The 12,500-nt window shown below is 46.1% G+C and overlaps 2 protein-coding genes across 2 annotated transcripts in view; both read right to left on the bottom strand.

The window, feature by feature from the left end:
* The window catches only part of atad1b (ATPase family AAA domain containing 1b), an 8,014-nt gene extending 4,310 nt beyond the window's left edge, over positions 1–3,704 (bottom strand). Inside the window, exons 1-5 of the mRNA XM_084741596.1 lie at positions 3,526–3,704; positions 2,233–2,455; positions 1,071–1,169; positions 441–561; positions 89–289 (exon numbers count right to left, since the gene is read on the bottom strand). Of these exons, the coding sequence (XP_084597722.1) occupies positions 89–289; positions 441–561; positions 1,071–1,169; positions 2,233–2,406 (595 nt within the window). The 5' untranslated portion in view covers positions 2,407–2,455; positions 3,526–3,704. The remainder of the gene's footprint in view (positions 1–88; positions 290–440; positions 562–1,070; positions 1,170–2,232; positions 2,456–3,525) is intronic.
* Positions 3,705–4,927: 1,223 nt separating this feature from the next.
* The window catches only part of LOC146311433 (rac GTPase-activating protein 1), a 10,925-nt gene continuing 3,352 nt past the window's right edge, over positions 4,928–12,500 (bottom strand). Inside the window, exons 3-16 of the mRNA XM_084740889.1 lie at positions 9,028–9,167; positions 8,836–8,908; positions 8,478–8,531; positions 8,307–8,405; positions 7,954–8,101; positions 7,759–7,892; positions 7,438–7,611; positions 7,259–7,354; positions 6,505–6,703; positions 6,220–6,322; positions 5,958–6,090; positions 5,750–5,852; positions 5,196–5,307; positions 4,928–4,994 (exon numbers count right to left, since the gene is read on the bottom strand). Coding sequence (XP_084597015.1) covers positions 4,949–4,994; positions 5,196–5,307; positions 5,750–5,852; positions 5,958–6,090; positions 6,220–6,322; positions 6,505–6,703; positions 7,259–7,354; positions 7,438–7,611; positions 7,759–7,892; positions 7,954–8,101; positions 8,307–8,405; positions 8,478–8,531; positions 8,836–8,908; positions 9,028–9,167 — 1,614 coding nt within the window. The 3' untranslated portion in view covers positions 4,928–4,948. The remainder of the gene's footprint in view (positions 4,995–5,195; positions 5,308–5,749; positions 5,853–5,957; positions 6,091–6,219; positions 6,323–6,504; positions 6,704–7,258; positions 7,355–7,437; positions 7,612–7,758; positions 7,893–7,953; positions 8,102–8,306; positions 8,406–8,477; positions 8,532–8,835; positions 8,909–9,027; positions 9,168–12,500) is intronic.

Below are 12,500 nucleotides of genomic sequence, written 5' to 3'. Positions count from 1 at the left end.
CCCAGTGGCCAAAAATCACAGCTGTAAACAAACTGTTGAACTCTGATTGGTAGATGTATTTGTGTGTGCGTGTGTGTAAATACTCAACCTATCTCGTCAACGAAGATGATTGACGGCTGCAGTTTGACAGCCAATGAGAAGACAGCAGCGGCCAGTTTCTGAGACTCTCCGTACCATTTGTCTGTCAGTGTGCTCGGCTGCAGGTTGATGAAACGAAACCCTGCCTCCTTCGCCGTCGCCTTGGCGATCAGCGTCTTACCGCAGCCTGGAGGCCCATACAGCAGCACACCTGTTGCCATGATGATAGGTGGGAGGACAGTCAGTGTCCTTGGTTACACTTCCTGTTTCCTCACTTCCTCTCCTCTGTCTCTGTCTCCTCAGTCTGTCTGACTTGATGGTGTAAATATAAATGATGATTGATGATTGATTATAGATCTGACCTTTGGGTGGCTGCAGCAGTCTGGAGCCCTGGAACAAGTGTCTCTTCTGAACAGGTAAGATCACCGTCTCCTTCAACTCTGTGATCACCTCGTCCAGACCGGCGATGTCCCTCCAGGTAATCTGCGCACACACACACACACACGCACACACACACACACACATGCACGCACACACACACACACACACACACACGCGCGCACGCACGCACACACACACACACACACACACACACACACGCACGCACGCACACAATCACACACACGCACGCACACACACACACGCACGCACACACACACACACACACACACACACACACACGCACACGCACGCACACAATCACACACACGCACGCACGCACACACACACACACACACACACACACACACACACACACAGACGCACAAAATGATGTTGAGGCTAAGTTAGCATGAGGCTAAGTTAGCATGAGGCTAAGTCTCTTGTTTGTCCATCTTCTTGTCCTCTTCTACACTCTGTGAAGAACTTTGTAGTCTAGTGATATCCAAACATTACAGTAGAAGAAGAACAACAACAAGAAGAAGAAAAAGAAGAAGAGGAGGAGGAGGAGGAGGAGGAGGAGGAGGAGGAGGAGGAGGAGGAGGAGGAGTTACCTGCATGCTGAGTGGGTCGACCAGGTGAGCTGCGATACTCATCTCGTACTCAGACAGTTTGACATTCTTCACTCCAATCTGACGCATTAACTTCTCGGCCTGCAGGAGACAAAGTCACATCAATCCTCAAATCAAAATCTTATCAGAGCTTTTATTTCCACTCTGCACATCCTGTTCCAAATCAGAACATGAACCAAAAACTGATCAAATGTATTAATCCTCTACAGAACGGGAAGAAAAAGGAATATCAGGCTGTTCAGAAAAACAGCAGGGTCTGAATTTTTCTTTACAAACTCAAACATTTACTGTAAAAACTGAAAAATGCTTGAAGATTTAGCTTCCCTTCGAATCACTGAACTAATATTTAGTTGTATAACAACATCTGTGTTGCATGGAGTTGGTCAACCTCTGGCTCCTGTGAACAGGTATGTCAGCTTGGGACGATTCACTACATTCCTCTGAAACTAAATCCCTTTGAATTCTGAAAAATGTCTGGAATGACCCGAGAAAAATGCACTATAACCAACATGCAAACCATTTGCTGCCTTTGTCCTTAAATATGGGCCAGTTTGGCACCAGTTTGACACCAGTTTGTCACCAGTTTGTCACCAGTTTGACACCAGTTTGGCACCAGTTTGGCACCAGTTTGTCACCAGTTTGACACCAGTTTGACACCAGTTTGACACCAGTTTGAACTCTACAACACGCCCCTTTCAGTTAATTTCTCTGCTTCCACTAAATTATTTGACATGTAGAAACTGAATATCTACCAAACACTGACTGATCTGCTGTGATGTCAGACTGCTGTCGTTTCAGTCGGGTCACATGATCATCATCAACCGCAGTAACTTTAAAATACATCAATACTGACAAGACGAACACAACAACCTGCAGAACATCGAGCCTTCAGTGAAATCTGTCTTCATGTCTTCACTAGAGGTGGAAAGTAACTAAATATAAATCTTAGTTACTGTACTTCAGTCGAGTTTTCAGGTGTCTGTACTTCTGTTTTTACTTGAGTATCTGTACTTATACTGCAGTCGAAGACGGTGAGAACTTCACATTCATATCTGCGACACAAACGCATTGCCATGGTTACCAGAGGCCTCAGTGTAACGACTCTCCACACCTGGCTGGTGGCCCCGCCCCCCGTTGTCCTCACCTGTTTCTGAGCCTCCACCTTCTGCTTCCTGGTTGGGTCGATGGCGTCCACCATCCACTTGATGGTGAAGTAGGTGACAGCTCCAAATATGGTCAGACGGAAGAGAAGGCCGATGACCTCGTTCCTGCCCAGAGGACGGGCAATGTTCTCCGCCGGAACCTCCCTCAGAACCATGGTGGTCACACAGGTGAGAACAGGTGAGAGCAGGTAGGATGAAGTGAGGCTGAGGACAGATGATGACATCGACATTTAGTCTGACTGAAAATCAATGTGTTTAATATTCAGAGTGAACAAACAGTTGATAGACACATAAAGACATTTTATTGATATTAATCAATACACTAATAAATATATTAACAAATAAAGTTTCAGTTTCAGGTGAGAAACTAAACATTTTGCTTGTAATCAGAGTTTTTCTGAACTCTGGCAACAAGAAAAGAAAAGCAAACATCAACGACGGACTTTAGATCAAACAGGTCTTCATTCAGGACTGAGGTCTGGGTTCAGGTCCAGGTCCTGGACTCTCAGTGACAGTCAGACCTCCAGAGAAGCTGGATCAGATCTGTCTTATTGACAGAGGAAGAATTAACTGGTTTTTTTCCCTGTCTCCCTCTCTCTGTTCCTGTCTCTGTCTCTGTCCCTGTCTCTGTTCCTGTCTCTGTTCCTGTCTCTGTCTCTGTTCCTGTCTCCCTCTCTCTGTTCCTGTCTCTGTTCCTGTCTCTGTCTCTGTCTCTGTCTCCCTGTCTCTGTCTCTGTCTCTGTCCCTGTCTCTGTTCCTGTCCCCGTCTCTCTGTTCCTGTCTCTGTCTCTGTTCCTGTCTCCCTCTCTCTGTTCCTGTCTCTGTTCCTGTCTCTGTCTCTGTCTCTGTCTCCCTCTCTCTGTCTCTGTCTCTGTCCCTGTCTCTGTTCCTGTCCCCGTCTCTCTGTTCCTGTCTCTGTCTCTGTTCCTGTCCCTGTCTCCCTCTCTGTTCCTGTTCCTGTCTCTGTCTCTGTCTCTGTCCCTCTCCCTGTCTCTGTCTCTGTCCCTCTCCCTGTCTCTGTCTCTGTCTCCAGGATCCCGTTCTGGACCCCTGGAAGTCCTCGGGTCACAGTTTGAGACTCTCTGATCGGTGTCCTCATTATAAAAGTGAAAGCACAGTGTGCTGTAAGCTAGCTGCTAACGTTAGCATTAGCTTGACCTTCTGAGCTGCTCGGCGGTGAACAGACAGACAGACAGACAGACAGACGGACAGACGGACAGACGGATGAAGACTACAGACAGTCTTCATCCGTCTGTTAATGACGCAGTTCTCACCTCCAACACTTTTACCTCCGGACTGACTGACAGCACACAGCGGCTCCTGCTCCGTCTCTTCTTCTTCGGTGGTGCCGGTTCGTCTTCTTCCGGACTGACTGACAGCACACAGCGGCTCCTGCTCCGTCTCTTCTTCTTCGGTGGTGCCGGTTTGTCTTCTTCTCTCGTTCTGTGGCGCGTGGCAGCGTCACGGTGCGTCAGCGCCACCTGTCGGCCGTTTGTTGATAAAGTTGACTGACAGACTAATGTTGTCCATTTGTGTCCAGACAAAAAGACAAAACTAAATAAAAACAAAGAATCAAAGAAAAGGATGAAAACAAACAAATACGGAAAATAAAATAACAGAAAATATTAGATATAATAAGATGAATACAGTTCTATAAGTAACACATCGCTAATTTATGTAATTAATATGTAACATGTTGCTGTTTGTGTTAAAGTACAGATGAGTGACGTGTATATATATATATATATATATATATATATATATATATATATATGTATATATATATATATATATATACTCCTATAAAAAATTATATATATATATATATATAATTTTTTATAGGAGTGACGTCATTAACAGACTGAATGAAGTCACATCATCTCCACAGAAACATGTTTGATGAAGTCATTAATAAAACTTGACTTTTCTGAACGAGTTTAACCCCCTGATGTAAACAACATGATGTCTCATTCTGTCACTAAATGTGTCACAGAAAAATAAAAGCAAAAGAACCACGTGCAGACAAATATTTTATTTATTTTATTTCAAACACAAACAACAAGAAGATGCTTTTATTTTGAAAACCATTAAAACCAGGGGGAGCGCAATTTAAAGCAGAACCACAGACGTAGTTAGTTTAAATGTACATTTCATATCACATCATTTCTGTCACAAACTTTAACACTTGAGTCTTTCTTCATGAACACAGAGTCCCACAAACTCCCACAATGCACTGCAGCTGTTCATCTTTACAAAAACAGCTTGATTTTCATGGTCAAACTTTGACTGGATCGAAGTATGTTGATTTTTATACTAACTGTGTACTGCGTGTGGTACTGAGTACTGCGTGTGGTACTGAGTACTGCGTGTGGTACTGTGTACTGCGTGTGGTACTGAGTACTGCGTGTGGTACTGTGTACTGCGTGTGGTACTGTGTACTGCGTGTGGTACTGAGTACTGCGTGTGGTACTGTGTGGTACTGTGTACTGCGTGTGGTACTGAGTACTGCGTGTGGTACTGTGTGGTACTGAGTACTGCGTGTGGTACTGTGTACTGCGTGTGGTACTGGGTACTGCGTGTGGTACTGAGTACTGCGTGTGGTACTGTGTACTGCGTGTGGTACTGGGTACTGCGTGTGGTACTGTTTACTCCGTGTGGTACTGAGTACTGCGTGTGGTACTGTGTACTGCGTGTGGATCAGCTGGGTGATGTGAAGAACCTCTTGCCTGGTTCAACTAGACCACTGAGGAGAGAAAACACACAAATTACTGTTGTGAAACTTGTAATCCATTACATTACTTGTTACTGGGTAAAGTCATGTTACAGTAATGAGTTACTGAGTAATGAGTTACTCGCTAACACTGTTTTTGAGTTTTCTTCTGGTTTACCAAACAAAAGAACAAGGGAACGTTTGCCTCATGATGGTTCTGAGTGGTTCTCTTACGTGCTGATGAGAACGTTGGCTGAGTTTGTGATGCGGCCTCTCACAGATCCACCGCCACGTGTTTTATGATGGCCGTTCAACTCTGGAGATGTCAGCGGCAGAAAGAAACGACCTGCACACAGAAACACATCAGTCTTCGCCGTTTCACTGAGTGAGAGGAACAAACTGGATCAGACCAGTTCACTTTGGTTTAACTTGAAATGATGTTGCATCCAGCTTCTTTCACTCCAGCTGATCCCTTAAATCGTCCGTTTTAATCATCAGACTGCTCCTTTAATTCAGCAACAGGTTTTTAATCAAAGCTTCATAAGGAGGTTATAACCATCCAGAAAACTAATGGAAAGTTTAAGATAGTTAGCTAGCAACATAATGTTTTGCTAACTTTTTAGCTAGCTATCAAACCATGTGATGTCATGTTTAGGGATACATGACATCACATGTCCCCCCCCCCCCCCCCTCAGGACTGAACTTGGATTTATTAAACTAGTTTTGTTAATTTTGTTAAACATTGAAACCTAATCTCAGATTAAATGAATCTTTTTGGTGTAACTCACTTTGTCCACCGTCCTGACTGTGCGAGGGCGAGACTTGGCCTGTCTGGGTGTTGAGGAGACGTCTCCAGTAGGCTTCAGGGAGGGACAACAGACGACAGACGACCTGAGACAAGAGCAACAGACTGAACAAAGGACAGGACAGTCCTCAGAGACACTGATTCACAGATGTCCTCACACTGTTGAAGACGACTTGTGGACGGAAGCAAACCTTCGGCTGTATGTTTATGTCTCTCAGGATGGTTGTTGGAGACGGCTCAGGCAACCCGTGTCCAATAAGAGTGGGTCCAAACACCCGCGCCAAGTTCTTCTGGTCCATCTCACAGTGAGGACTCGTCATCACCCTGAACGTCAACAGAAGCAGCACAAACATGTCGTCACTACTCAGTTAAAATGTCAGAAATGAGACCAATCAATCTGATGATTGATTGTTTCTGATCAATTTCTCCATCAGAGACGAGTTAAGTTGTCACTTGTGCAGGTGCAGCATGAGGAAGGCCAGCGTGTCTCTGTTGGGCTTCGGCAGTTTGGACACGGCCTGATACATGTTGGTAACACTGCCGTCTTCTTCTAGTTCTAAAACACGGAACAAGAACCCAAACATCAAGAACCTGAATATCAATACTAGAAGCCATAAAGAACTGGTGAATGATAGTAGAGTTACTGATACATTGGTCTGTTGATTCCTTGGTTTACTGATAGTACATTGATCCTGTATTGATATCGGGTTTACTAACTGATCAGTTGTGTCTCGGTACCTGAAGCCTCCATGAAGGTTCTGTGCAGTTTGAAGGTGACAAGTGGTTCCTTCAATTTTCTCAGGAAGTCTTTGAGAAGACCACACACCACGTGGATGTCCTGGACTTTACTGAGCAGGAGTGGAGTTCTGCCCTGAATGAACTGATCTCTGAGTTCCCTCACCAGACGTTCTCCTCCAGGAACTCTGTACAGTCCTTTCTGCAGACACAGAACATCAGCACCTTAAGGTTCTATACTAGGCTCTGCTCTGACTGATCAGTTACTGGACACTGAAACATAAAGCGACACAAAACACATCGCTAAGATCAGCTGAGAAAGTTCTCTCCTCTCATTGGTCAGATGTGTCTGATGTTTGACTTTTTTTTATCTAGTATTTTGTATTTTGCTTTTTAATTAGCCAGTAAATATTTTTTTTTTTTAATCTTTTAGCTAACAAACAAACAAACAAACGGTGTGTAGTTCAGGACCACGGAGCAGCTGAAAGTGACGTTCACTCAGGAATCGAGATTAAAATATTTCACTTTACTAAACTGATTCGTTTTTAACTGCACAACAGAGCTCTGCTGAATTTTAAGTCTGGATTAACTCATATTAAACCTGGTTTTGTTGATCTCAGATTAAATTAATCTTAATCTTGGTGCAGCTCAGTCTCAGTAGTTGTTCCTACCACAAACTGGAACCAGACCACACTGAGGTGGTTCTGCTGGTTTCACATGTGCTGATTGGCTGCAGGGGTGAGAACAGTCAGCTCACCTCTTCCAGGCCCCGCCTCTCGATCTCCGCCACACACTCCCTGAGCAGCAGAGGCACTCTGGGATGGATCGGTGGAGCGAAACCCTCCAGTGAGTTCTGAACAGGAAACATGAGAACAATCTGTGACTCCTCAGAGTTCCTCTCAGTGTTCTGCTTCAGCAGGATCTAGTCTGAGGTACCTGCTGAACTGAAGCGTGTGTGGCGGCGGCGGCGGCGGCATCAGCGGAGCAGCTGTCAGCGAGTTTCCGTTCACACTCTGGATGAGCGACCAGGCGGCAGTTTCTGCACTTCACCACTATCCTCCCAAAGCGGGCCCTCTTCCCACACGACGAGCAGGTCTCAGGCCAGATCACCTGCAGGAGGAAACCGAAGACATCTGACCTGAAGACGACTCGTCTGTCCAGCTGTGCAGTGATGTCATAATAACACACTGACTGTGGACAAAAACCAAACAAAACAAAAAAATACACACTGTCCCTTTAAGCAGTGTGTCTTTGTACCGTTTTGGACACAAACTGATGTCTACGGGGTTTCTCAGCAGCTTTGACTGCACTGTTCTCCATCTGCACATCAGCTTTAGGCTCCGCCTCCACGTCATTACAGGGTAACCACACTGAGGTCTGATCTGAGGAACACAAGTTGTCTTCATCAGCCGGAGAACCAGGAAACATGAAGTTGAGCGGGGTGACATCACACGGCGTCAACCTCACCTCGTCCTGCAGCGCTGTCCAGCTCCGGGCTCCAGGCCTGGCTTTCAGGACTCTGCGTGATTCCCAGGACCATGTGGATCTGACCTCCAGTTTCTGGAGTCTTCAATGTTGCCTTGACGATTGCCTCCACCTCCTGAATCACACAAACCATCATCACACAGAATTTATTTAAATAATAAGAAATAATTCAGCTGCAGAGGAAGTGCTTAATTAATGTGGGACCAGTCACACACACACACACACACACACACACACACACACACACACACACACACACACACACACACACACACACACACACACACACTCTATCAAGTGTCTGATGTTGAAGAGTCCACCTTCTCCACAGTCTTCCTCTCCAGCAGCTCTGCAGACACGTTTCCTCCTCTTCCTCGCTTCACCACTGCAGCGCCCACAGCCGGTCCCATCGACGAGCGCTGCACAGAACCAACAGAACATCAGAACCCGAGGGAGTGCGAATGTACTGAGGAACACGTTCATGTTCTCACCCTCCTTTCTCGGACTCGAGACCTCAGAGGTTTGATCACAGTCGTGTCCAAATCCTGAAATGTCATAAACACAAACATCAGGACTCTATGATGCTTCAACTGATTTGATTCTTTCATTTTTTCTCAACTAATGAGAAAGAAAACAGATTTTATAATTTTAGGTCAAATCTAAATGTGTTCGTTTCAAATGTCTGAAAATTGATCTGAATCAAAGAAATGAAATAAACAGATGTCTGGAAGGAAAGAAATTCAAAACTGATGAATGATTTAATGCTTTGAACTTGACAGTGAATATTAAAAAGCAGCGGACTGGTCCTTTAATAAGCTGCTGTCTGAGTGACAGTTTAAAGAAATAAACCACGTCATCGTCCGTCCGATCGTAGCTGATGTCAGAGTGCGACAGGAACGAAGACTCATCAATCACAGACAACCTGAAACACAAACAGAAATCAATAACATTTATATTAATAAAGATTATTGATATATTTGTTTTCAATTATCTGAAATGATTAAACTCCTCAAACACAAACAGACTCGTGTCGCGTCTGACCGTCTGCCGCTGCGCTGCAGCGTCACGTCGGTTCCTCGCTGTTCAAACGTGGCCAGGAGAGATTTCTGCTCCTCGTTCAGACAAATACTGGATTTACTGTCCTGGACGAGGATGTCGCACATCAGCTGCATCTGCCTCTGCTGGAACCAACAGACAGTCAGTGCTGCAGAACGTCCACGGACCAGAACATCAACTAAGTCAGTGCTGCAGAACGTCCACAGACCAGACAGAACATCAACTAAGTCAGTGCTGCAGAACGTCCACGGACCAGACAGAACATCAACTAAGTCAGTGCTGCAGAACGTCCACGGACCAGACAGAACATCAACTAAGTCAGTGCTGCAGAACGTCCACGGACCAGAACATCAACTAAGTCAGTGCTGCAGAACGTCCACGGACCAGACAGAACATCAACTAAGTCAGTGCTGCAGAACGTCCACGGACCAGACAGAACATCAACTAAGTCAGTGCTGCAGAACGTCCACGGACCAGACAGAACATCAACTAAGTCAGTGCTGCAGAACGTCCACGGACCAGACAGAACATCAACTAAGTCAGTGCTGCAGAACGTCCACAGACCAGACAGAACATCAACTAAGTCAGTGCTGCAGAACGTCCACAGACCAGACAGAACATCAACTAAGTCAGTGCTGCAGAACGTCCACAGACCAGAACATCAACTAAGTCAGTGCTGCAGAACGTCCACGGACCAGACAGAACATCAACTAAGTCAGTGCTGCAGAACGTCCACGGACCAGACAGAACATCAACTAAGTCAGTGCTGCAGAACGTCCACGGACCAGAACATCAACTAAGTCAGTGCTGCAGAACGTCCACAGACCAGACAGAACATCAACTAAGTCAGTGCTGCAGAACGTCCACAGACCAGAACATCAACTAAGTCAGTGCTGCAGAACGTCCACGGACCAGACAGAACATCAACTAAGTCAGTGCTGCAGAACGTCCACGGACCAGACAGAACATCAACTAAGTCAGTGCTGCAGAACGTCCACGGACCAGACAGAACATCAACTAAGTCAGTGCTGCAGAACGTCCACGGACCAGAACATCAACTAAGTCAGTGCTGCAGAACGTCCACAGACCAGAACATCAACTAAGTCAGTGCTGCAGAACGTCCACGGACCAGACAGAACATCAACTAAGTCAGTGCTGCAGAACGTCCACGGACCAGACAGAACATCAACTAAGTCAGTGCTGCAGAACGTCCACGGACCAGAACATCAACTAAGTCAGTGCTGCAGAACGTCCACAGACCAGACAGAACATCAACTAAGTCAGTGCTGCAGAACGTCCACAGACCAGAACATCAACTAAGTCAGTGCTGCAGAACGTCCACGGACCAGACAGAACATCAACTAAGTCAGTGCTGCAGAACGTCCACGGACCAGACAGAACATCAACTAAGTCAGTGCTGCAGAACGTCCACGGACCAGACAGAACATCAACTAAGTCAGTGCTGCAGAACGTCCACGGACCAGAACATCAACTAAGTCAGTGCTGCAGAACGTCCACAGACCAGACAGAACATCAACTAAGCCAGTGCTGCAGAACGTCCACGGACCAGACAGAACATCAACTAAGTCAGTGCTGCAGAACGTCCACGGACCAGACAGAACATCAACTAAGTCAGTGCTGCAGAACGTCCACGGACCAGACAGAACATCAACTAAGTCAGTGCTGCAGAACGTCCACGGACCAGACAGAACATCAACTAAGTCAGTGCTGCAGAACGTCCACAGACCAGAACAGAACATCAACTAAGTCAGTGCTGCAGAACGTCCACGGACCAGAACAGAACATCAACTAAGTCAGTGCTGCAGAACGTCCACGGACCAGACAGAACATCAACTAAGTCAGTGCTGCAGAACGTCCACGGACCAGACAGAACATCAACTAAGTCAGTGCTGCAGAACGTCCACGGACCAGAACATCAACAAAGTCAGTGCTGCAGAATGTCCACAGACCGGACAGAACATCAACTAAGTCAGTGCTGCAGAACGTCCACGGACCAGACAGAACATCAACTAAGTCAGTGCTGCAGAACGTCCACGGACCAGACAGAACATCAACTAAGTCAGTGCTGCAGAACGTCCACGGACCAGACAGAACATCAACTAAGTCAGTGCTGCAGAACGTCCACGGACCAGAACATCAACTAAGTCAGTGCTGCAGAACGTCCACAGACCAGACAGAACATCAACTAAGTCAGTGCTGCAGAACGTCCACAGACCAGAACATCAACTAAGTCAGTGCTGCAGAACGTCCACGGACCAGACAGAACATCAACTAAGTCAGTGCTGCAGAACGTCCACGGACCAGACAGAACATCAACTAAGTCAGTGCTGCAGAACGTCCACGGACCAGAACATCAACTAAGTCAGTGCTGCAGAACGTCCACAGACCAGACAGAACATCAACTAAGCCAGTGCTGCAGAACGTCCACAGACCAGACAGAACATCAACTAAGTCAGTGCTGCAGAACGTCCACGGACCAGACAGAACATCAACTAAGTCAGTGCTGCAGAACGTCCACGGACCAGAACATCAACTAAGTCAGTGCTGCAGAACGTCCACGGACCAGAACATCAACAAAGTCAGTGCTGCAGAACGTCCACAGACCGGACAGAACATCAACTAAGTCAGTGCTGCAGAACGTCCACGGACCAGACAGAACATCAACTAAGTCAGTGCTGCAGAACGTCCACGGACCAGACAGAACATCAACTAAGTCAGTGCTGCAGAACGTCCACAGACCAGACAGAACATCAACTAAGTCAGTGCTGCAGAACGTCCACGGACCAGACAGAACATCAACTAAGTCAGTGCTGCAGAACGTCCACGGACCAGACAGAACATTTTCTCATTCAGAGAAAATCCATCATCTGCTCTTTGACACTGGAAGTCAGAAACTGAACATGAAGCAGACTTTTAATTTCTTTAAACTGCAAATGTATTGATTATTGATTATTTTCTTAATTACACATTGTAACAGAAGCAGGTTCACTCCGTGTCAAATAACCTGTTGGCCTGTGAAGATATTTAAAGTTGTAACACATGACTTTTTTAGCTTTTATTTAGTTAATATGTTCATTGGATCTTGATCTCACTGAAAAAAGTGACGAGACGACAAAAGACACCTGATGGTTTGTTTTACATCCTGTTTCTGCCGGCTGGGATTCTCTGACACAACTAAATCCAGCCTGACAGGTAACCTGCTGGTTCACTGTATCAGTTACCATGGTTACTGAGCAGGCTGGTTCACTGTATCAGTTACCATGGTTACTGAGCAGGCTAGTTCACTGGTATCAGTTACCATGGTTACTGAGCAGGCTGGTTCACTGGTATCAGTTACCGTGGTTACTGAGCTGGCTGGTTCACTGTATCAGTTACCGTGGTTACTGAGCAGGCTGGTTCACTGGTATCAGTTACCATGGTTACTGAGCAGATCTCAC

This window comes from Lutjanus erythropterus, chromosome 17 (assembly GCF_056507025.1).
Source record: "Lutjanus erythropterus isolate fLutEry1 chromosome 17, fLutEry1.hap2, whole genome shotgun sequence".
NCBI lineage: Eukaryota > Metazoa > Chordata > Actinopteri > Lutjaniformes > Lutjanidae > Lutjanus > Lutjanus erythropterus.
This window is presented reverse-complemented; position numbering and strand designations above follow the sequence as displayed.